Source organism: Lepisosteus platostomus, chromosome 17 (assembly GCF_059453375.1).
Source record: "Lepisosteus platostomus isolate fLepPlt1 chromosome 17, fLepPlt1.hap1, whole genome shotgun sequence".
Lineage (NCBI taxonomy): Eukaryota > Metazoa > Chordata > Actinopteri > Semionotiformes > Lepisosteidae > Lepisosteus > Lepisosteus platostomus.
The window spans coordinates 22,544,724-22,568,264 of NC_142627.1; the positions used below are offsets into that span (position 1 = coordinate 22,544,724).

General features: G+C 38.4%; 1 protein-coding gene across 3 annotated transcripts; it reads right to left on the reverse strand.

The window, feature by feature from the left end:
* Positions 1 to 13,728: 13,728 nt before the first annotated feature.
* rnaset2 (ribonuclease T2) lies at positions 13,729 to 22,332 on the reverse strand. Of its 3 annotated transcripts, none has more exons than XM_088610553.1 (10): positions 21,854 to 22,332; positions 19,986 to 20,079; positions 19,569 to 19,623; positions 18,960 to 19,012; positions 17,971 to 18,028; positions 17,570 to 17,634; positions 16,916 to 17,029; positions 16,546 to 16,591; positions 16,101 to 16,175; positions 13,729 to 15,263 (listed from the first exon to the last, which is right to left on the reverse strand). In XM_088610553.1, exons 2-10 carry the CDS (start codon positions 20,057 to 20,059, stop codon positions 15,063 to 15,065), a joined length of 741 nt encoding a protein of 246 aa, XP_088466679.1. In that variant the 5' UTR covers positions 20,060 to 20,079; positions 21,854 to 22,332; the 3' UTR covers positions 13,729 to 15,062. The 3 variants fall into 3 exon arrangements, with proteins under 3 accessions (XP_088466679.1, XP_088466681.1, XP_088466680.1); XM_088610555.1 differs by lacking the exon at positions 21,854 to 22,332 and adding an exon at positions 21,230 to 21,344; XM_088610554.1 differs by lacking the exon at positions 21,854 to 22,332 and adding an exon at positions 21,151 to 21,302.
* Positions 22,333 to 23,541: the final 1,209 nt, after the last annotated feature.

The window sequence follows — 23,541 nt, forward strand, 5'->3', positions numbered from 1 at the left end:
TAATCAAATAAGCCAAGCTATTGTAGGACATAAAGGGTAGTGGGTGTTTGCTTTTACCAGTTTATACCTTGTATCGAGCACAATTTACTGTAATTGCACGATACTGATAAGTGATGCAGGGGGAAAGTGAAAAGAAAAATTGGAAAGCTGTGACTAGAAGAAAAAAACATCTCAGAGGAATAGCTACTGCCAGGAGCATGATACTGCTGCCATAAGACAGAGCCCATTGAGAAAAGCATCCAACAGGGCGGGTTTTGTGCTTTGAGTGGAGTGTCCAGAAAAGCGCTATATAAGTGTAAGCAATTATTAATAATAATAAGTCTAGGAATGGGTCCCCACATCCCACAACAGACTCCCAACCAAGGCTTCCTGAGCAGTCGGCTTTTAAATCAGTTCCACTGAATATTGATTGCTTTAAAACACTACATTCTGTACAGACCTTCTATGCAAAACACACAACTTCAAAAACAGTGTCCTGCTAAACATCAAGATCTAAAGCAGTTCCCAGAAACCACAATGTACTACACATGATAAAAAGCAATGCCATTCAAACTGCTAAGTTTCACATTACTGTACAACATCAGCACACTCCACTGTAATCAAAACCCTGACAGGGTGTCACTCTAGTTTTGCTCACGTTTAATAACGATCCCCTTTTTGATGACTATGCAGCAAACCTGTCCAGCACCTCTGACGCCCCTCAGTGTGGACTGAAAGCTAGATTTTCTCAAGCATCCTCCACTCACTGAGGCCCATAGGCTTATAAACCAGCCCAATACATTATTCATGGGAGCCCTCACTCTCTTTTTTTTTACCAGACTAGATCCTAGACACAGACTGAAACCTGTTTCCTGCTGGCTGTTCTTGTAGACCTCTCAATTAGCCCTGACACATAGCAAAGTCCACTCAGAGCCCAGACAGACAACTCCTTTCCCACATATATCATTTCATCCCTCTGAATACTAATTATTCAATTAGCCCAGGTGTCCCTCATTGTACAGGTTTTTATCTAATTAACAGGTGGCTTTCTTCCAAAGCCACCTCTCTCTATTTCACAGTTACTATCAGGGAATGTTTTAAATAGAACCAACCATATTCAAGTTAAGAAAAAACATTAATCGCCTTTTTGAGTTTTAAAACGGTTTGAAATTATTTTGCTGGTTTTGGGACTTTCTTGTTTTCCTTGCATTACAGCTGTGTTTTGCCAATACTACCCTGTTCTCAGTTCATGGGAATTTTACTCAGACAAGTGGATCCAAAACCAAGCTGACCAGAAAAAAAATTGGACAGGTGAATTTCACACAGATATGTGGGTAGAAAAAGAGATCAATTATTGTCAGAAAAAAGATTACAAATAATAAAGAATATCCACCCTAATAGTGATGGATGAGCTGTGATGTACATTTATTAAGATTGAGTGTCATTTATTATAACGAACATATACTGTAAAAGGTAAGACAGAGTGCATATTTTTTTACCAAAAAGTCATATTTATTAAAGAGGACATAATTGGATGGGATCTTAGCCAGTCAAATAATAACTGTACATAGGTAAGTGGTTTTACAGGATGTACACAAGAACAACACAAATTCAGGAGGATGAAGGTTATGATGACATTTTATTATTGGAAAAGGACTCATGAAAGTACATGACAAAAGCTCTTCAGAAATATGCAGTGTATATCAGCATGTCAGAGAATATAAAGTCAATTACCAAAGTTAAATTAATAAAAAAAACATTGTTATGCATGTGAGATTATATAAGTCTCCCACACAGCTGGGATATAAGAAAGGTACGCGGTCCATTTAGCCCATTTAACTCACAGAGGTGCTGTTAGCTAACTAAACTGAGGATCTTGTCTTGAAAGACATCAGGGTGTCGGCTTCAAGAACATGACAGTGTAGCTTGGTCCACACTCCACCAAACCCTTTGTGTAAAAAAGGGTCTCCTGCTCTCAGGTTTGAATGCACATCTTAGTTCTAAAGACACTCTACCTGGCTCATCCATCCACACTGTACTACTATATCCCCCACCTGGTTACACAATGGACATGATGGACACACCAACATGTTGATTGATTAATTATAGGTAAAATGATCATCTAAAGACCTGGGCAAAGCTTTTATTGAGTATTGCTCGTGTGGCACCACACGCGAGGGGCGTGTTCAGTTGGCCGGTTCACTGGCTAATCAAGACAACAAGTACAGCTGTATTCCCTGCTGGAAAGAGAAGAAAAGAAACACAATGTTCGGCCCTTGGAGCCTTCCTCAGGTGTGACGCGTGCAGGAGGCTCCACAGACGAAACATTGTGTTTCTTTTCTTCTCTTTCCAGCAGGGAATACAGCTGTACTTGTTCCTTTGCAGCCTACGCATGCTGACGCAGCTGCCTACTTGAACTACTGTACTTCTCACTAATTAAGGACGAGCTGCAGCTGTGAGGGCTACACTCGGAAGGGGAGGATCAGTACACCAGCAGTCCCGCAAAATGCAAAATGCAAATATATTTTGGAAGACATTTCCTAAGGACATTAGGTCCTTCCCTATTTTCTACTTTGATTTGCACAAAAAAACAAATAGGAGGAGTACCCTAGAAATGCTCAAGGTAAAAAAAAACATTCTTCAACTGCATGTTCTGAGCCAAAAATGCAGGGAAACCTATTAAGTGAATTGAAACATTTATAAATGGCAGTAAGACAGACAGCTTCTATTATTTTAAAGCAGAGCTCCACCAAGGTGATGCTTGTTGGTGCAAGTTTTTTTCATTATGTCAGGCCCTGTAACAAAAACTGAATAGTGTGCTTGTGCACAGAACAACATTTATTTCATGTATTCACAGTGAGCCTCAGTGGGTTTGTAATAATGAATTGAGTCTGCCGGCTACTGTGGACTTTATATGCCCCTTATGACCTTTTCCTGCTCAATTTTTCTTTGATATTTTAAGCGTTTTCCTTGATATTTGACCAAGGAATTTAATGTGTAACCTGGGGTCTACTACAAAAGTGATAAGAAACCCAGAAAGGTTAAATGAATTTATTGACCAACATGGCCCACTTTTCTCAAAATAAATTGAAAGCAAACCCACAATGCCATTCCCAGTGTAACAATGTGCAATTGAATAATAATTTTAAATAATCTCCCCAACACTGGCATCTAACAAGCTTTTTATTCCTTTGGTCCATACCTACCTACATGGAATTCTACAACCACAAATCTGGGAATGCATATACACAAAATGTCAGAAACCCATTAATATTATACTGGTATGCACTGGGGTATGCAGGTCCCAGAAAAGATTTGAACCCTGAGAAAATATATGAACCTTGGCAACACGCTCTGAAGAAAATTACATGTACATATATATCAGCAAAGCTGCGGACCTGTAGGTCAGGTGAATTCACACACTCTTAACCATACCCACACAAAAGGAATATTCATGGTCCAACATGTACAGTATATTTCCAATTTTATTGTTTAATCTGTTTCTTTGGATATCCAGTGGCTTATAAATTGAATTATTTGAATATCTGAGAGTTTTTGGTGTAGCTGAAAAGAACTTCACCCACAATAAATTTTGACAATTTAGATGTGATTTTGATAAGTTAAATCAGTTTAATGATTTTATCAAAATTAACTGAACCTTGTGATGTAATGTTTCAGATTAAATATCATTTTCTTTGTAAATGTCATGTTCATTTACAAACCATAAGTGCAGGAATGATGTAAGCTTGAACAAACAGATTTTCAAAAATATCAAATTGCCACAATCCTACTCATTCTCTCGTCACTGCATGACTCAGAGTGTCAATATCCTAGACCTTCAGCAACAGTAGCTACTGACAGTTTTTCACCATGCAGCGCGGATGCAGTAACTTTGAAAAAGGATTTTCTATATAGTACTTAAAACAGGGTGTAAACAAATTCCACTGAACTAAATCACCTTCAATTCTGTTTGTTTTTGTCCAGATTCTTATCAATCCTCAAACTGTCATTCCAGTTTCAGTATCCCTGACATTTAGTAGATGTTGAGCCACCAGCATGTGATGAGTAGTTGATCAAATAGATGGCATATGAAAGTCAGGGAAAAGAACATATTTAAATTAATCTCCAGTCCAATTTGTTCACATTTGTGTGAGCAGTGGGTGGGTAATGTTTCACTGATTTCTCTCCCCTGTGGGGTTGAAGGGGGGTGTCATGAAAATATGGCATCATTTAGGCTGCCAGCTGATTATGAATGCAGTCTGGGTCCAGAGTTATCTTGGGTAGTTCAGAGCTGCCATAAATCATTCGAAGGGTAATCCATCAGGACTGTGTCATTCAAAGCAGTACCCGCCATTGTCTGTCCGTACATCTCCTATAGATCACCTTGCTATCCCACTAAAAAAGCACTCCTTGGAACATGCGAATCCACAACATGAATACACGGATCCACGCAGAAGCTGGCTTACTGATTTTGTTGCCACTCCACTGCAAAAGCATCTTGGCTCAGCTGTGCAGATCATTAGGTCAACATTTCAGCAACGTGACCTAATGCCTTTCACCATTTCATCAAGACCATACAGGCACTAGTTTATAATTCATGATACGATTACGAGATCTTTCTTTACAAAAATGTTTTCCGCACTTGAAAAAAAGGAATCCTGTACAATACTAAGGGATCTTCAAGATATTCTTACTCTTTAATATCTTGGTTTTAATAATAAAATCTCAAACTGTATATAGGCTATCTTTCAAAAATGCTGACAGTATCATGCCTGCAGTTTATATACTGTATTTTCTGTATTAGATTAATTTTCTAATCCAGGAACACCTTATTTATTTGAACAAAGGCTTTGTCTGAGTATTTAACCTGAATTTACTGACTATATAACTTTCATTTATTTAGTGTTGTGGCTGGGGGATTAGCGTCAGGATTTTAAGGAGAATTAAGGAACGTCTTATTTCTTTGTTTACTGCAACATAGAAATGTGGGAACTAATGCTAGGGTGACCTTTGTATTTAAGGCACATGGAGTATAGCTGCTGATAAATTATGTTGGAGTATCATATAGTAAAGAAATAACGTGTGACTTTAGGGACATAAATGAACAGAAGGGAGTAAAGTAGACTGAGCTTTAAATATCATCTTACACATTCATTTTCTTTTGGTTTTTGCACATCTTATCAAATGTATTGGTGAGCCTTCCATTATTTGACCGTGTGATGCTAGTGAAGTGATTGTCTGGAAATGTATTTAATCTTGCGTGATTGTGGCCCTAAATCTTACTAGTTATCTGCAATCTTGTTTTGTAATAGTCCATAAAAGAGTGTTGGACAAACATTGGGGGAGCAGGAGGGAGGAGGTCAAGCCCTAATCTTGTCCACTTCAGCCTCCCTACAGTACAAATATCTCTCCAGTCTGACCAACCTGCGTCATGGAAGCAGCCTTGAAAGTAGGGCATCTTCCCTTCTTCCTGGTCCCATCCAGGTGATTCCATTCCTGCTTTGAGCCCCAGACTCAGTAGGTCAGGACGTCTGGGGAAAAGGCCTTGCCCTCGGACTACTCCTGAGCCCGGTGGATAGGCACGCCTACTGTCATCCGTCTTCCAAAGCTGAGCCCTGAGCTACGGAGACTCTGGGCTTAAATAGGGAAACGGGGATAGGAAACAGCTGGGATACAAAAGGCTGGGGAACACAGTGAAAAAGGTAGGAGCGCCCTCTAGAGGAGGTATGATGATCGTGACAGTTCAGTTACTGCTCAGTTACCCTATCCCTGGTTCATTTGAGGGGGCCAAGCACCTGATTCATTTTGCTAGGGGTCACCTCTTTGGCCAGGTATGTTAAAGCTGAAGGTACAGTATTGCAGCATAAACATCTTTACTTAATGTGAAGTTTATCTAAACTACAAAAATTGTAGTTTTACTTGAAAGGCACCTTTTTTCCCAAAGAGTCATCATTCTTCTTTTACGGTACAGTACTTTAAGTGTAGTTTTACTTAGCATTAAAAGCCAATTAATGTAAGAAGAACACATCTTCACTCCTCTTCCTGCAACCTGAGTAAGAATTCTCTGGGCTAAACCACAATTCAGTTTAGAATAGAACACAGCCGTTACTGCTGTGTGAATTCTGACTCTTGTACAGTATGTGCTAACCCCCCTTATTTCTTTCTACATTTCGTTGTCCAGTTGTTCTGCTATAGCTATAGGAAGAATACATCTTCTGTTTAAGCGTGTAGAATCTTAGCCATTCTTCTCTGAGTTTTTTGTTTATACTTCAAGGAAGAACATGTACAGATGTCTGATTTTTTAATATTTATTGATAAAAGAAACTTTCCTAAAATATTTTTCAATAAGCATGGGCACCTAAAACGCATGAAGTATTATTTTAATCTACTTGTTAGTTTGACTTTTTATTCATAATAAGTGAGCTCAGCTTATTACAATTACACTGAGGCCTTGTAACATCTCCCTATTTCCCAGTAGTTTATTCTCACAAGATGCTTCTCAATAATTTTCTGCAGAATGCAGACGTTTGAATTTAACAGCAAGTTCAATGCCAAGAAATCATATTTATATTCTGGCTACAGCGGCACAGCAAAATTAAGCCATACTGTACAACATAAAGGTATCTCAGGACACTCACTAGCTTGTCATCTAATTTAAATACACACTTTTTAAAGCTGCGCTACATTTTGAATCTAGAAACTCAGTAAAAATGTCAACCTCATTAAGGTATTAGATGTTCTAAATCCTTATCTTTGAGGATTCATAAGCCTTACAGTGTAAGAACATAACTCTTGAGTTCGTTATTCAGTAGGCATTGAATTACTGTAACTCACATGTTAAAATTCAAGAGCATGCACAGCCAAAAGGCATATTCACATATCAAACATATCATTTATTTCGCAGAAAAGAAAAGCAAAATCCCCTGAAGGAAATAAAATCACGAGTCTGAAACTGCGTTACAGCAGCATTACCGAATTGTCTGGCGTTTCTGTATTGCACAAGCTGCTGTGCTGACAAGTTAAGTTACAGTACGTTGCTGTGCTTGTAACCCAGTTAGCACACTGGCCCAGTCAGCAGAAACAAAGCTGTTCCCGGTCTATATCTCCTCCTTTGCAAAAAGAACCTCCTTAGCTCAGCCCCAGTGATTGCTTCCTGTCCCCACAGAATGCTTGACTGTGCGCTTAATTCTTCACGCTGTCATCTGCCTATAGAAATGCACAGTTCATCCTCATGGACAAAAGTAGGATTTAAAACACAGTTTACTAACCGGTTTTGCCTTGGGAAGCTCATGGGTTGATTCAAAAAGCCTGTCATCCTCTGTCAGAGAGAAGAAAGCACTATCCACTGACAGTGCCTCCATATCCAGACACAGCATCACCCAGGTTAGCTACCCATGCCTTCTTGTGCCATTCAGAGCATACACTGTACATGACTCACTTAACTTCTTCTCTCCCACTGAATTGTCCAGAATCAGAAAAGAAAACAAGGACTTAGCTGCAACAGCGGATGTTGCTAGTGCATATAAAGGTACCAGAGCAGCCAGAATAGCTTTCAGCAGTGACCATTATCTCTGGAACACAGTTCCATCAATCCACAGGGCTTCAAAGGCAGTCGGCTGTGTCAAACTCGGTACCTTCACTGAATGGAAACACTCTGCCAGAAGCATTACAAAGACCTTGAGTATGCTGCTATAATAAAGGAAATTTCACATGCATCCTGATTTCTTAAGGACATAAAAACATTTAACGGGCATTGAAGAAGCAAAAGGAAGGTTACCAGAAGGCTTTGCTAATAAAGAGCTATTAAGGCAGTTTAGCTTGACCTTTTCAGAATTTTAAATGGCTATGAGACAATTCATTTTCGTGTCACACATACTGTACACCTGTGTACAGGTGTACACACATACACCTGTATACACTGCCACCTGATTAGCTGTAAAAATCTCATTAGGTTCAGCACTGATCTCTCTGAGGAGAAGAAAAGGACATACCTGTATTTTTCTCTAAACATCCCCCTCCCCCTGCCTGTGACTGGAACTGGGACTTCATCACATGCAGCAGTGAGAGCTTATCTAAAAGTCAGATCACACTGTGTAGGACACTCCTGCCCCCATAGTGCTGCCCAGTTCTGGCACTGCAAAGCCATGCCTCTTCGAGAGCAGGAGGCACTTCATTTACACACTTACACTTGTGAAATGGAGGGGAAACAGTCTGGCTTTATAATAACTCTTTGCATTTCTACAGCACTTTTCATTCTGAAGGATCTCAAAGCAGTTTGCATATAAGAGGAGACCCACTCCATACACAACTGAAGTACAGCAACCATTACAGTAGGTGATAAGTGGCAGACGTGTCAGAGGTCTTACTGCACAGCAGATCAGGTGCAGAAGAGAGACAGTGCTTCACCAATTGAATTAAGAGGGTGCTAGACCAAGTTGGAAAATAGCTAGGACATCTTGGTAACAACTCAGTTCTTAACACGTAAGAAAGATCTTTCAGGAACCTGGCTTAAAGTTTCATCCTAAATAACAGTTTTCCAGGTGTGTAGTATACAGCAAGGGTGCACTGTGTATGTAATGTTATTTTTAGCATTCCACAGTCAACAAGGCAGTTGGGATCTTCTGGCAACATATTATCAAAAATGTTATGCTGTACTTTTATTCCTGACAATATTCAGTACTTCTTTAATTACAAATTCAATCAGTCTCTCGCAAACATTGTAGATTCTCAAGAATAGGAAGCACAGGAACGTGACAAAGAAAGGATATTTAAAGCAAAGCAACATTGCTAGATTATCTTCTATGATCAAAGTCACAGTACAACGGATAGGAGGTGAAAAACTCAGTTAAGTAAGAATTCAACAAGATCCTAATTAGGTACTTTTGATAGGAACATGTTGTTTTTGTGTATTACTTCCTTGACATTATCTGAAAGTATATGTTTCACATTTCTGTTACTCCGTTATTCTGTTATTCAGTTATTTGTTTCAAGAGATTCAGGGTTCATCTTACCTTCTATATGGAGCTGTAGACACTGGGTGGCTTTGTATCACCCAATGAATTGTTGTGCTGCAAGACACCAAAACTGCAATAAGACAATTCTTGAAATCCATCTATTCACTCTCATTGCTTCCAATGTTTAATTTTTCTGTTTTGCATTAACGTTATCCTAGCACTAGCACATACATTTTTTAAGTATGTTTTGATTTTCATTGCATTTCTGGTGTACTGTATATCACTTATGTGAGATACGTTTCCCAAAGGTAATGTATAAAATAATGTTTATTAGTATATGATTTTATTACATTGCAAAGGTTATTAGTCAGTAAGCACAGAAAGCAGAAAAAAGTGGCAAAACCTCAGTCTACAGGATTCAATGCAGAACATTAAAGTAAAGCAAGTAAACACGTTTTTGCTTGACAGATCCTCAGATCCTTGCATAATTTATTTTTTAGATATTTTTATGTAAAAATCTTACATCATTATTTGTAAGAGAGTGATCACATACAGTATAGGCTTGCTAATACACTGGGCAGCCGGCTTATCACAGCATGTTGCCAAGCAGATCAACACTACACTGCTTGATAGCTTTAGGATTTAGATGAGACTTCAGATCTTACATGAGCACATACTGTATCCTTGCAGTAGCATTGATATCCCGAACTGTAGGACTGGCTTGTTTTCGACACTGTGTCCATACCCTGCCTTCATTAAATGTATGCTTTTTCCTGGAATTGTAACATATTCTACTTTCAGTATCAGTACCCCTTTGGGTTCATAATGTTTTCTTTCTTTATGATACTATGTGTGGATGGTGTCATCAGAGCCAGGAAATTAACTACTGGAGCAAAAATAATTATGTTAATTTTAAATAATTTAGTCCCGTGACTCTAGTAGCATTGAAATTTAAATATTTATTTGCATGAACAAGGCTTTCATTAGATCCTAAGGTTTATTCTCACTAGAGTTCATTGACTGGTGTTTAAATAGCATGTGGTAAGAAAAACAGAAGGATTATTACCTTCCTTTTAAAGTAGATTCCAGTCTAACAAACCTAAACACCAATGAAGCTGTGAGTCATTGATGTTCTTCATGACACTGAAATAATTTCACGTTGATACATATTTTTCATCTGAGGTGGAGAATGGCTATATTTATTATTGTATTACATATTTTATGACATATTTTTACATAATTCAACATTTATTTTATTGTGTTTGGGGAAAACAAAAATATAAATGTCCTCCATAGAGCTATTACACAAGCTGGATGCTGTGTGTACTCCAAAAACAATACAGTATATATATATTTCAGCTTATACAAGCCCTCATTGGGACATATGCTTTTGTCTAGGCAAAGATATATGCAACAAACATTCCTTAATTGTTATTATTCATCCTGTGAGGAAGTCTTATTTTGTTTTTAAAAAAAACAAGAAATGAATCATAACATAAATTTATCTCAGTTACCTAAACATATATCTATAAGACGGATGAAACTACAAGTGAATGTCCATACATTTACATGTAAATATTGTGTATATTGAAAATACATGTAATTTATTCAAAAATATTAGAAAATTATCTCACTCAAATATTGATTAATTTCTTTCTGAAATACAATCCACAAATTATTTTATGTATTAATAAAACTGCTAACATATTTTAATAACATAAAAAATAATTTTCCTGAAATTAGATGCAAAAGTGTATCTCCTCTGGAATGATTTTCTCATCCAATTTTTAAAAATGTATTCATGGCAGATTTTTTCACTGAAATACATTAAAAATGAAATAGCTCTTTGCCTATTATGTGGAATATATACATGTAATTATTCTTATGTTAGGTAGGCAATGGCTGAACACTGTGAAAAGACATCAGCACTGTTTTTATATTGTGGAAAGCACATAAAAGTGGGATTTCACATCATTCAACCTTTTACATGTTTGTTTTTGTCTTGGTAACTCCAAATTGACAACACTTTAGAATGTGTTACATTCAAAGAGATTGGGAGCCTAAAAATCTTTTTTTAACTTAAGATGCAAAAAAAACACATCAGGAAAAATAAGAATGGATTTTAATAAGCAGCCTCAACAGTTTAATTGTAACACACTAGTCTTTTCTTCCTCTTACTGCATCAGTATTACTGCAGATTTCTGTAAGGAAGTGGTGAGTTTTCAAGATGTTTTTTAAATTGTTTTATCAGCGCTTCTAGTATAATATAGTAGAACAGTTTGTGCAAATTCTTAAGGCAGAAAGCAAATCCCTAATTCCTGCCCTGTGTGTGAGATGAAAGAGGAATATCGACAGGCCATGACTCTGCTATCCAAATGGAATGATGCCATCAGTTTGACCATCTGTTGGGAATCATGACATTAGAGTCCTCTTTCCTTTTTAATAGCTCGGGCTCATCAGAGGCAGATCCATCTTCTGATTTACCCCCACAGCTTGGAGACAGGCCAGCTCTGTATCAAAATCCCAAATGGCTTTGACAGAGCGATTACAGAATAGATTGAAACCTCCAGTGTGTCACGGGGTCTCGGAAGTAGGGTGGAAAACATATTCCTTTGAATCTGTTGCGAGAACACAGCAATCGCTGGATGGCGTAAACACTTCCGTGCATTGGCATGCACTGTCACTGGCCTTTTTCCCATGTCGGTGGAAAGAGCGAGATATCCCGCTGACCGATCTGAAGCAGGTTTTACCAACAGGAGAAGTCAAATGAGTCTCTGGCCGTGCGTGGCCTGATGACAGATGACGGGTGGAAGCTGATGCGCATTTCTTTTCCACGTTAAAAGATAAACAGTTGTTATCAAAACACTACCAGGAGCGTATCTTTTCATGTTAGAGCAGCACTGTATTTCTCTAATAACCAGTTTGTAAGGGGAAAGGCTAAGACACTCAATGATTTTCTTTACACTGCCTTACTGCAAAACTAAAAATAATTTATTACTGTTTTTTCAGATACATAAAATAATTACAATTAGATTATTTTTTCCATTAAAACATGCATTTTATTAAGAAGAAGGGTGCAGATCTGCAGCTTATAATGTTAACACTATTTGTGAAATTGTTAAAAACATGTTACATAAAAATGTATGCAAACATAGGATAATTGACACATGCACAAATGTTGTATATCCAGTGTACAGTATGTATACGTGCACAGCTGGGTATGACAACAATCCTGTTGTACTGTAGGTGCTTGGATCCTGACATGGAACTGGAGAGCTGCAGGATTTTATTATATTATACCAGTGTGTTGAGATCTGCTGTCACCTAGTGGCTCATGTTTGTAAATTTAGATTCCTCAGCAAATTTCATGCTTATCTTTCTCCACATTCTTGAACTCCACACTTTAAATAAAACCATTCCATTAATCAGAATTGATGCAAAATCTTTTTTTTTTCATTAAATTGAACACAAATTTGAATTTGCGTTATTACATTTGGCAACAGAGTGAGATCTAAGGAACTTAAAAAATACCTGTATAAATCGTAGTGGGGATTAATATGTAAAATTATTTCAATAGAACATAATAAAAACTTTGGAACTCAGCATCACCTTCAGCAGAAGGTCTTAAAACACATTAAACACACTAAGATTGAATTAACAGCTGTGCATCATCAAGTTTCCTGGTGTCTGAACTTCAGGATCTGGATGGTGGTGTGCAGAGCTGTGGTTTTGAGCTTGCAAGTTTGTTTCCAAGTCCTCGAGTGGAGTAAACTTGTTTGGCAATGTGTTGTAAAGTGGGGGTTATTAGGATAGACTTCTGTATTTCATTTCCTTTGACTATCTGGGACCAGCTTCTTCATGTTACCGTGGACATGGGGTAAATACCTCCTTGAACGCGTCAGAATTTACCACTTCCTCAATTTTGTGGTACTCTTCCAGTTCCTGTAACTCCAGCTCCAGTGTTTAATTTGTCAAGAAGGGACTAGAGTTTGTGTACATTTTCACAGATGAACTGTAGTGTGGCTGCTGGAATCCTTCCAGGGTGCTCCATCTGCAGCAAATTCTGCAAATCGGAGACTAAAACATTAAGTGGATGTTTTACATGCCTGCCAGCAGGACTTTGGCACCCTTGACCAGGCTTATCAACCTGCCTTTACGAAGCAATCGCACTCTTTAACCCTAGTGGCTGTGATGTGTAGTTGACACAATGACTGCTGTGCATTACATAACCTGCCACATTTTAGTGATCTTGTGCCAAAAGCACTTAATGGACACTCCTGCTACACCTACCTGTACCTTCTACATATATTGAATGCTTTTAAGGGATATAATAAAACGGAATTAGAAAGGAAAAGTTAATGGTTGCTCACTTTCTTCTGAAAACCGTCTTTGCTTTGCTTTCATCTGGAGGGGGTGGGGGAGGAAACCTACCTGTTCTTGGTGATGATCCCGAGCCACGAAGCACAGGGCTCAAACCAAGAGCTGCTTTGGACAGGACACCAGCCCACTTCACGCACCAAGTGACAATTTAAAGACCCAGTTAGCTATACTAGCCAGTATTCCTTTGGAACAGGAAACCAATCCATAGAAGATTAGTTCAGTATTGCCAAGAAGCATAACTCACTAAGCACAAATAACAGAGCAAAACCGTGAATAATGGTCCTAGAATCTGACTTTCACAATACAAAAAGTTTACAATACTGTAATGGAAGAATTTCCCATTCCAGTGATAAAATGGTTAAGATCTGAAATGGGACCAAATGCCTCTAAATTAAAAAAAAAAAGAAACCAAAAGTTGACAAGGATTTGTTTTATTGCACACAAAAAAAATAATCAAGTACAATAAATTGTCTGGAATAGATTTGTTATTAACTAATTTAACAGAAATATAAGAACCCCAATCAACTGGTATTGCATTAATGTACATTATGCCGAGAAATGGTAAAAAAAAACCTCTTCCAATGTTTCTCTATTATACTCAGACCCAAACCAGACACCAAGACCCCTCATCTTGCAACTTGTACTGCACATGGTGCGATTGTCTAGTCCAGAGTGGCACAATGAGCAGGCGTAAGCATGGCCATCACACAAAGCCATGCAGTATATTGAACAGTACATTAACTTTGCATTTGACCACATGACAAACAGGAAGTCTCAAGTTAAATTTTATATCCACATCTTTATCTAGTACATTTTCAGCCCCAAGCACCAAAATTAACCTACACTTAGTGAGACAGAAGAAAGTTCTTTAACGTATGTGATTCCCTTGAGACAATCTATGTATTCTTGCAAATTAAAGCAAGAATGGAGCTGAATTTACAATGAAGTGATACAATCTGATTTTTTAACAGTACAAAAAAATGCATATTTACAGTACTTGTGTCTTAAATGAAGTCCAAACATGTATATGCAAAGTAACTGGTAAACTTTCATTAAGTGCATTACAAGAGCTCACAAAAACTAACATTTAAAAAAACTCTAGTGCACCTCGAAAGACAAATTATACTGTTCTGCAAAAATAGAAATAGTCCTTACAAAAAGTTGTCTATAATGCCCCTAGAAAGATTTGTGATGAAACATGCTATGAATGTGACAAATATGAAAAGTCATTTGCAATGTTACTGGCTGATGGCCGTCTAGAGGTTGTGCTCATAGTTATCTTTAATTATAAGGCAACAATCCAGGAATAAATGTAACAAAACAACCCCAAGAAAGCAAATGAAGAAAATCAATGTTCTTACCTACAGAGACAAAGTTTTAATTTTGCAAGTTATCAATTTAGAGAAGTAGTTTCTAAATCAACTTAAGTTTTTTTCTTTAGCAAAATGTATGACGTTTGAGTCATAACACCAAAATGACATGCAAAGAAACAGGAGAAAAAGAACTTCTCTGCACAGCGAGAAATAGAAGTGTATATTCCCTTTTCTGGGAAAAATGATAAACTAGCACTTCCTGTCATTCAGAAAAGTCTTATGAAAAAGGACAATTTGCAAGTAAGGCTGCAGCATAACAGACAGTCGATTTCTTTGCTAAAAATGTCAATATTCATTCCTTTACAGTTTTCAGCAAACATTAAGGGAATTTAGTCATTGTAAAACCTGCAGAAAGAGCCATTTCCTTTGCCAGTAGCTAACTCCTCTCTTGTGTGGGAGGATAGTAAACTTGCAAGGACTCATCACAGACGGTATATTCCCAATGGGAATGAAAACCAAAGGTTAGGTGGTCATCTGTCCTGTCAGAAAGCTCCTCTTTAGAATGCACACAGTCGACCAACTGGAATTCTTTGTCAAAACAGATTTCGATTTGCCCCAGTGTTTGAGCCACTTCCTCCTGTGAGGGAAGAAAAAAATCTTTCAGGTGCGGTCTGTTGTATGATTGGGTTTCAGAGGGGTTTACTATATCAGAGTACTACCAAGGTGTACAGTACATCAATCCAGTCACGTCAGATTTGAGTTTTTCTATGCTCGCCTATAGAAAGCAGTGCCTTTCAGAAACTGGCCGAATGATTTCCAGCACGAATCGAAGAGCTCACCAGCATTTATTCTGGTCTACAATGTACAAAAACACTGACTGCAACAAGGCTACATGATCTGAATGTAGCACAAACTGAACTTTTTGCTTTTCACAGAGAGTGGCTGAAGATGAAAATTAGGAAATAGATTAACATTTTATTATTGATACTATTTTTACAATATTACATTTTGGGCTGGTCTAAATTGTTGCGTGATGATTCCTAGTTTAGAACTAGCAGTCAAAAACCAAATAAAACTAACTTTGATAACTGTGGAGAAAGTTTTGTATATTGTTCCAAATGACAAAATATTGCTAGTGCTTTGAATTTCTTGTGCTGCTACCAAACGTTTCCAAAGCAGTTTCTCCACAACAGAAATTTCAACAAAGACGGGCTGCAATATAAAAGTTAAATTGCTTGCTATACGCCCATTTATACAGCTGACCATTCTAATCAAGCAGTTTCATCGAAGTAACTTGCTCAAGAGTATCAGACAGGACTTGAGCCCACATCCTTCCCATTGCAAGTGGCAGTCCTGCCACAATGCTAAATAAAAGTGTTCCGCTACATAAAGCCTTCAAGCTCTAGAAGCAAGCAGGAGTACTGCATCAGCCATAAACACAAAAATACTCAAATAAAGGGAAACAAAAACCCACCTCTTTTGGCATTACACACTGAATCTTTGGTTTTACTCTGTAAAAGTTGACAATGGTACCCTTGATCTCATCCAGCTACAACACAAAAGAGTGTTAACTCAGTCTCAACATGAAAGTCTAGTTTGTTAAACGCAACTTATTTTTAGCCACTAAAAATATTTCTTCCTGCGAGTAACAATATACAAGAAAAAAAAAACTTGTGCAGCAGACATTCCACTGCAGAAGTGTTCTAACATGATCTGCATGCAGGATTAACAAGTACACATTTGTACCGACATTCTGCGATCATTTGATTGCTATGGTTTAACCTTGATTATATCCATCACACTAAAACTTCTCTTTTGTGCATCATTATATATAAGGGTGCCTTGAGTAATTCACAGACTTACAACACTAAAAACATAGGATTAAGAATGGGTATTAACAATACATGACCATTACTCACACTGTAATATTTTGTTGATGGGACAATGTTAAATTTCTTCAAAATCCTGAAAATAAATAAAATCACTTACATTTCAAAACAAAACTAGTGGACAGCTCAATTATAAAACATTAAATTGTTAATTAATGCATGTGCAATTACAAGTTATTCAGTTATTGTGACTTAGAATATCTGGCAACAACAGCCATTACAACTTCACTTACTCTGCTAAATCTGCCTCTTCGTTAAAAGTTATTGGAAAGACAAATGACTCAACAGCTCAAACATATGCACACTGATTCTGATGGTATTGATGGAAGAGCATAGCATTCTCTTTCAAGAGAAATCAATACAGATGTGCACCAATACAAAATGGCAATGACAGACGTACCCATCAAGGTCCACTTTCTTGTATAGCTCCAGCGCTTTACCGAAGTATTTATGCTCAGAGTTCAGGGCTTCAAGTTGTGCTGCACAAGTCCCATGTTTTTGCCATTCATGACTCCTAAAAAGAGTATAGAAATACATGCATTCTGCACTGGAAACAAAATTCACGCAATAAAAATCTATGTTATGGGGGGAGGGGGAGGAACTGTCTAATTTGTATTCAAGTCCTTTTTAACATTCATAGAATTGAATTTATGAAAAATTTGTCACACTGGTACATGTGCATTTGTCAAGAAGTCCAAAACCTTGCAGGACCAGGGTGCAACAGTGAGCTTTTCAAAGCAGAGGTTTATGATACACCAAGGTGCAGTAGGTATAGGAACACTCCGCATGGTGTGAAAGCTGTTTGCCTAAAACTCGACTGTAGTTTTACTGTAGTCAATAAGAGAATGAGAGAACTGACCTCAAAGAATTTTGGAGAGTATCTATATAATCCTATACTCTGTCAAGACATTTTATAACTTGTCAACAAACATCTCTTGTATTACTTGGCTCAACTGCTGAGTGATGGCCCGTTTCTCCCAGGAACCTGCAGCTATGCTGGAATGTCAGTCTGCGATTCCTGTGGCTCACTGGGCAGATAAATTAAGAATCGTACCAGAATTTAGTGGCACCTGACTGCAGCAAATCCGGCCACCACTTATTCATTTCTGGCATTAGGTCCTGAAAAACATTGCACAATGTACAGCAAAAATTTTAGGAAGTGGTTTTCATGTCTTTGTTTAAAGTCAGGATTAAAACAAAACTAGTTTTGCAGTTTCAGTGCCAAAAGGCACTTAACCAATAAACTAGAAACAGAATGAATCAACAGATTTGTTTTAGACTAAAATATGAAAAAAAAACATTTGCAGCATGCCCAAAACTGTTTGAAAATCTAATAACTTCATAATTTGGTAATGGAAACTGAATGATGTTCATTTTCATCATGTGACAGGCATTCAGTTTCTTGTGATGCTAAGCTACAGTATGTGCAGGTTTTATTGGAAGATATACTGGTACCTCTATCTGTCTTTCATCAAAAGGCCAGGAAGAATTACACATATCTGCTTTATCTGTCCTAAGAAAACAAGCAAGAACATTAGCGTGTTAACTTCAATGACACCCAAGTTAAAAACTCACAAGGTTAGTATTCATTTTAATTCAGTCAAATTTGACCGTAGCTTTTCACAGAAAGGCATGAAAGACATGGTCATTTAACATTTACTGAAAACGAGTTACAGCAGAGTGAATCTTATGATTTCCAAAAGCATATTTGCTTTCTAATTACAGACTATTTAAATAAAGACTCAAATAGATTGCATTTTCTCTGTACTAAAACATACAAAAACTTATTTAACCAGACAAAGTGATGGAAAAGAAATTCACATTTACAATGAGCTGCAGAAAAGATTTATACAGTTAAGGCATTTTAGTGGAGCAATTTGAGCACCGCTTACTGTATGTGATGTCTTGGCTAGAACATCTTTTTATGAAAGCATTTAAATAATCATGTAGTGGCCCTCATCTGTTACTAAACTTATATGGTTTATCTGTTATGATGAAAGCCTTTCCAACTTGATTTGTGTGACATTTCGTTTCACCATAACGGTTTATATAACCATTACAAAGATGTTTTTCCTTTTGTAAATACAATCATAAAAAGTAGTTACTGCTTTTAAAAAGACACTTTCTCAAATTTGCCAAGCTTTCATGAAGCCAAAAGACTGTTGACCATTCATTTATCTCAAACCAGGACTACAATGGAAAATAACCACACTAAGGAATCCGTTCTTAAAGCTCTAACAGTTCCTTCCTGGTCTTTCATGGCTTTAACATGCATGTATTCAGCTGTGCTCATTGGTTAAGGCTTTTTCTACTAATGTACACCGAGTAAGGGAGGGAGAATACAGTACCTTTACAGGCTTATGGCTTGGCCCCACATTTTCACCAACCTGATGTACTTAACATTGCGATTTAGAGACCAACAACAGAATGTATAAACTTCTTACCAGAGTCCATGTAAGGTCCAATAGTTAAACTGGGAGCAAGTGATATGTTCCAACTACAAAACAAGGACATCAATAAGCTGAGTGTTCATAATGATCCTCACAAGTTATTTTTATAAGTGCAGTTTACAGTGAAGAACATTCTCCAGCACATTAGGCCACATGTTTTATGAACAAAGGTTACGCACGAGGAGATGTTTCAGCACGCACGCTAATACCCATGGTATTTGAGTACTGTTGCCAGTAGCTTAATGGTACAAGAACTCTAACTATTAAACAATAAACGATGTAGTTGTGAAGTGACTATACTGTACAGCAAATCAAACAAAGCTGTCCTATCACATCCTTTTATTGATAACGGTGGGAGTCAGCAAGTTTAATTCCTTCCCGTTTCAAACTGCAAACATACAGGAATTTGTGACCATAGTCTATTGTTCTGTCTTATGATCTCTTGCCTGACAAACAACAGTATCAGCCTGGATCTGGTGTGACCCTAACCATTACATACAGAAACCACATTATGCTGTAAGTTTAGTTTCCTCCTACATTCTTTACTGTGGTAGAGGCAAGCTTTCTACAGCTTGTTACCATATATGAAGTTAATCTACTTACAGAGCACAGGGTCTGTGGCCAGTGATGGGTCAAAATCAGCCTATTCCAGTCATGTCTGAAAAGCAGTTTTGGTACAAAATAGACTAATCAGGAAAAAAACTACAAGGCATCGGAATTACCCCCAAAGCACACTTGTGACAAAAGTACCCAGGTGTTAAAAAAAAAAGGGAAGATAACTGGATTTTCATACCCGTTCTGTCCTCCATAGCCTTAGAAGAACAATAACAGTTTTGGTTGATGTTTCATTTCTGAACTTTGTACTACATATGCTTATTAAATGTACTACCAAAAAAGCAGAACCATTTCAAGATACACTTCTCATTTTATGTAGATCTGCTGGAAGCATTTACTATGGACCATTACTTTGTAACTTAAGTGTCATAGTGCATGCTTATGATTATAAAGAACATCTCTTACTTGTACAAATGATTAGACATCGTCCAGACAGTATGGCCCAGGCACAGGAACAGCACCAGACTGAAGGCCTTCATTGCAGTATGGACAAGTAACCCTGTGTAGCAAAGCCAAGGCAAATCAATTTTCAAATTGTCAATTTTAAAACTCCCAATTCATTACACAGTGGGTAAAGTGCTCCTCTTATTTTGCACATTCGTTTAAGGTAGTTTACATTTTAATCATTACAAAGAGGGAAAATGATTAACCTTCAGCATTTGTAAGCATGTTCTGAACAGCGACCGCAGTTTGGAAATATCGCAAAACGCCGATATACTCGCGTCAAGTTCATTTTTGTATTTGAAAAGTTATAGTTCCAGGAACTGTGACACGTCTCTTCTTATTTCCTGATTCAGAGTAACCTGCAATGCTGATCTTGCTATTATCAGGTCATGAGGTAGCACGAGATTACCTGCCGTGTCAGCAATTTTGGTTATGCATTTTAAGGAAGTTAAATCAAACTTGCATTATCAAACTTGAAAGTAAAAAAAAAAGGCACAAAATGCTTTCAGGGGTGGGGTTTGTACAGTATGTGTATTGGAGAGGGGTATAAGTTTGCTCTGTTAAATGGTTGTATCGATCGCACGTCGTAGTCGCGTTTGTGTAGAGCATTTCTAAAAGACCGACCTGTGAGGACGGTTCAAGCTGTCAGCGCAAGTCTGAGTTTAGGAACAAAAAAAAATACTAGGGTGTAGAAAACCATGGGGAGGTATTATCAGTTTCTTAAATCTGTCCTGCACTGATGGCAGGCTCTCTTTTGTTGTTCGGTTAACTTTACGATGACAATGTCCACATACAGTGTTACTAGGAGCAAAAGCACTTGCAGATAATTACTTGATTTCGCACCTTTATAGCAATGTTCTGCTTTATACTAAGCTGACCGACGGTTTCATTAGGCAAAAAGAACAATTGTTAAACAATGTCAAACGTAACAGAGCGTAGCCCGAGAGTAACACTTATTTGATCAGTAATTTCTTCAGGAGACTAACGCAACGTTTCAGCGAATCGCAGCAGCGTCAACTTGAAACCTTGTTTTTCATGCCACAGCGGCACGAAACCCTGCCGCACTCTCACGCAAAACCAACACCGCAGTCAACAACACCCCGACAAGAGACGGATTCAAACTTGCCTGACAAGAACAGGAAAGCGCTTCAACCGAGACTGTCGTTGCCGCCTGGACAGACGATATGGAAGTGATCTGTGACAACCTCTTTCTTCTGGGAAGACTGCATGCACGTCTCCAGCTGAGCTTTAGCTAGTTTAGAAGCTCCCCATCACACACAGACACCTTTAAACTCATGAAAGCGAACTGAACGGAAACACTGTAGCCGGACGGAGGCTGCGCGCAACTGTGCGTCATGTGAGCAGAAAGGTGTCCCTGCGGGCTTAGGATCCAGTGAATCACACCCTCAGGTTGTCTCGCTGTGGATACACATCAAGACCGGCATCGCCGACCCCAAAGGATTTCATCCAAATTCTCCGTTACCGACGCGTTTTCCTCAAATTAATGAAAAACGTTGCAAGGAGAATTCACGGTTTCCATAAGATAAGAATCAATTCCGAAAGGGCCCTTTAATTACACGGCAGCTTTTGTTTTTCGTGGATAGTAGCGTACAAATAAGAGTTTAATGTGTGAAAGTCAGCGAAACACTGGTTTATCTTTTCTTTTGCAACGATTCTTACGCGGAAAGCAAGTCCCCGACCACCATGCGAATCGATTAAAGACAGTTTCAAAACGCGAAACAGAGTGTTCCTCTGTTGTAGAAGTCGTAATAGCGAAAAGTGAAATGAACACAAAACGCACGGTTGAATGTTCAGCAAATTACACTTACGATTTACAGCTTAGTCCACTGCGGTGCTCCTGACTCCACACTGACTCAGCTGTTGTAACCGGTTTCAGCCACAGCGTTCATAGAGCTTATAAGGAAAGTTCGTGAGGCATGACACAGTTCAATGATCCTCAACTGTCAGTAATTTGTGTGATCATTCCTGACGTCATTTCCTCACTTCCTTCTTTCGCTTACGTCTTTCATCCACCCATCTCCCCCAGCTGCCCCTTGATCAGTCCTCACTCGGGGGTCCAGCCTCCTCGGCCTGTGGCCCTCAGACAGGCGGGATAAGATCACACTGCTGTGACTGAAACACTCAATTAACCGTGCGCTATCTTTGGATGTTTTTTTTATTCCGATTAAATCTTAGATTGCACTAGTAATGGGACCTGCTGTGTACAGTGAATGGGTCTCCGGGCCATCATTGTCCATGGGGATTTGTTCTCGTTGTTTTCCGTTATCGCTGTGCAAGACTGCTCGTTGGCAGTGGGCTCGAATTGATTTGCTGTCCGCAGTCTCTGCCCTGACGACTGTGGGTCCAGTCGCCCCTGCTGCAGCTGCGCAGTTGCGGCGATCCGGTGCAAACAGCTGCCGGTCGCGTTGCCGGGGCGACGGAACTGTCTGACCGAGGACAAGATATGGACATGTTAAGGAAAAGCAAACAGAGACATACTGTAATGACTGCGAACTCCATCGTCTTTAAACAGTCGCCATAATCCACGGTTCAGGCACTAAATACTGTAGCCGGGGAAATAAGCCATGTGGACTTTTCGTAGCCAGAGCAAATTAACTTTTGTTTCATTTCCTAGTGACATATCTTTTGCTGACTAGGATATTAGGATGCTATTGAAATTGAAAATGAAAGAAAGATGAAGATAACGCAAACGTGTTATAGAGCGTTCACGCTAGCTCCGAAGGCTTTGTTGTGCATCATTTTGGGCTACAGTAGCAAAGGAATCACCAGTTTGTTAGTGGGGTTCAGCATTAATGCAACCTACAGGGAGAGTCATGCGTTTGACTGTTGTTATGCAGCCGATTTCCGGGCAGTGTACCGTGGATTGTATGTCGTATTCATGTAATGAAGAAAGGTCGTCAGCAATATCAAGAACAACTCACTGTACATCTTGACTGCGTTCGTATAACACACTTCGATCAAGACATACAAAACTAATGCAAATAGTTATTTACTTTAGTAAGAAACAATGGTGAATTGGGGACAACCTACTGAAGGAGAACAGAGTTACATAAGAAATTTTAAATTGCTTTATTTAAGCAAAAGCAACGCAGATGAAGACAGTGGCATTTCAAAATATAGTAGGTTGCAATGTTATACAGTAAAATTATACAGTGACCCTACAGTTAAAGTAGGGATCGCCAGAAGACCTGGCAGGACATTTTGTAACCTGATACAACGTAAAGATGCTGACTGTAACGCCGCTAAATCAGCAGGTTAAGATCCTTATATATTAAATTATTGGACCTTTGATGATGGGCGAGAGGAATGAAATTAGACTGAAAATGAAATGAACAGTATTCATGGATGGTATTTTTTTAAACATGCATCCATAGAAATTATTCCCGTACTGTAATTTAGAAGCGTATCACCCACCACACAGTTTCTGAAAACCCAATCTGTGTTGTTAAAAATAGTCTTTGGCAGGGGTTATGAGGGGATAGCAAACTGTCTTAAG

Bases quoted from the DNA above. Each gene is read 5' to 3' on its own strand.
- rnaset2 (XM_088610553.1), bottom strand. From the start codon at position 20,059: ATGAAGGCCTTCAGTCTGGTGCTGTTCCTGTGCCTGGGCCATACTGTC. The intron at 17,635-17,970 runs GTACCAGTATAT...AATGTTTTTCAG, and splicing joins TTGATGAAAGACAGATAGAG to GACCTAATGCCAGAAATGAA. The intron at 16,592-16,915 runs GTACGTCTGTCA...ATTTATTTTCAG, and splicing joins AAGAAAGTGGACCTTGATGG to GATTTTGAAGAAATTTAACA.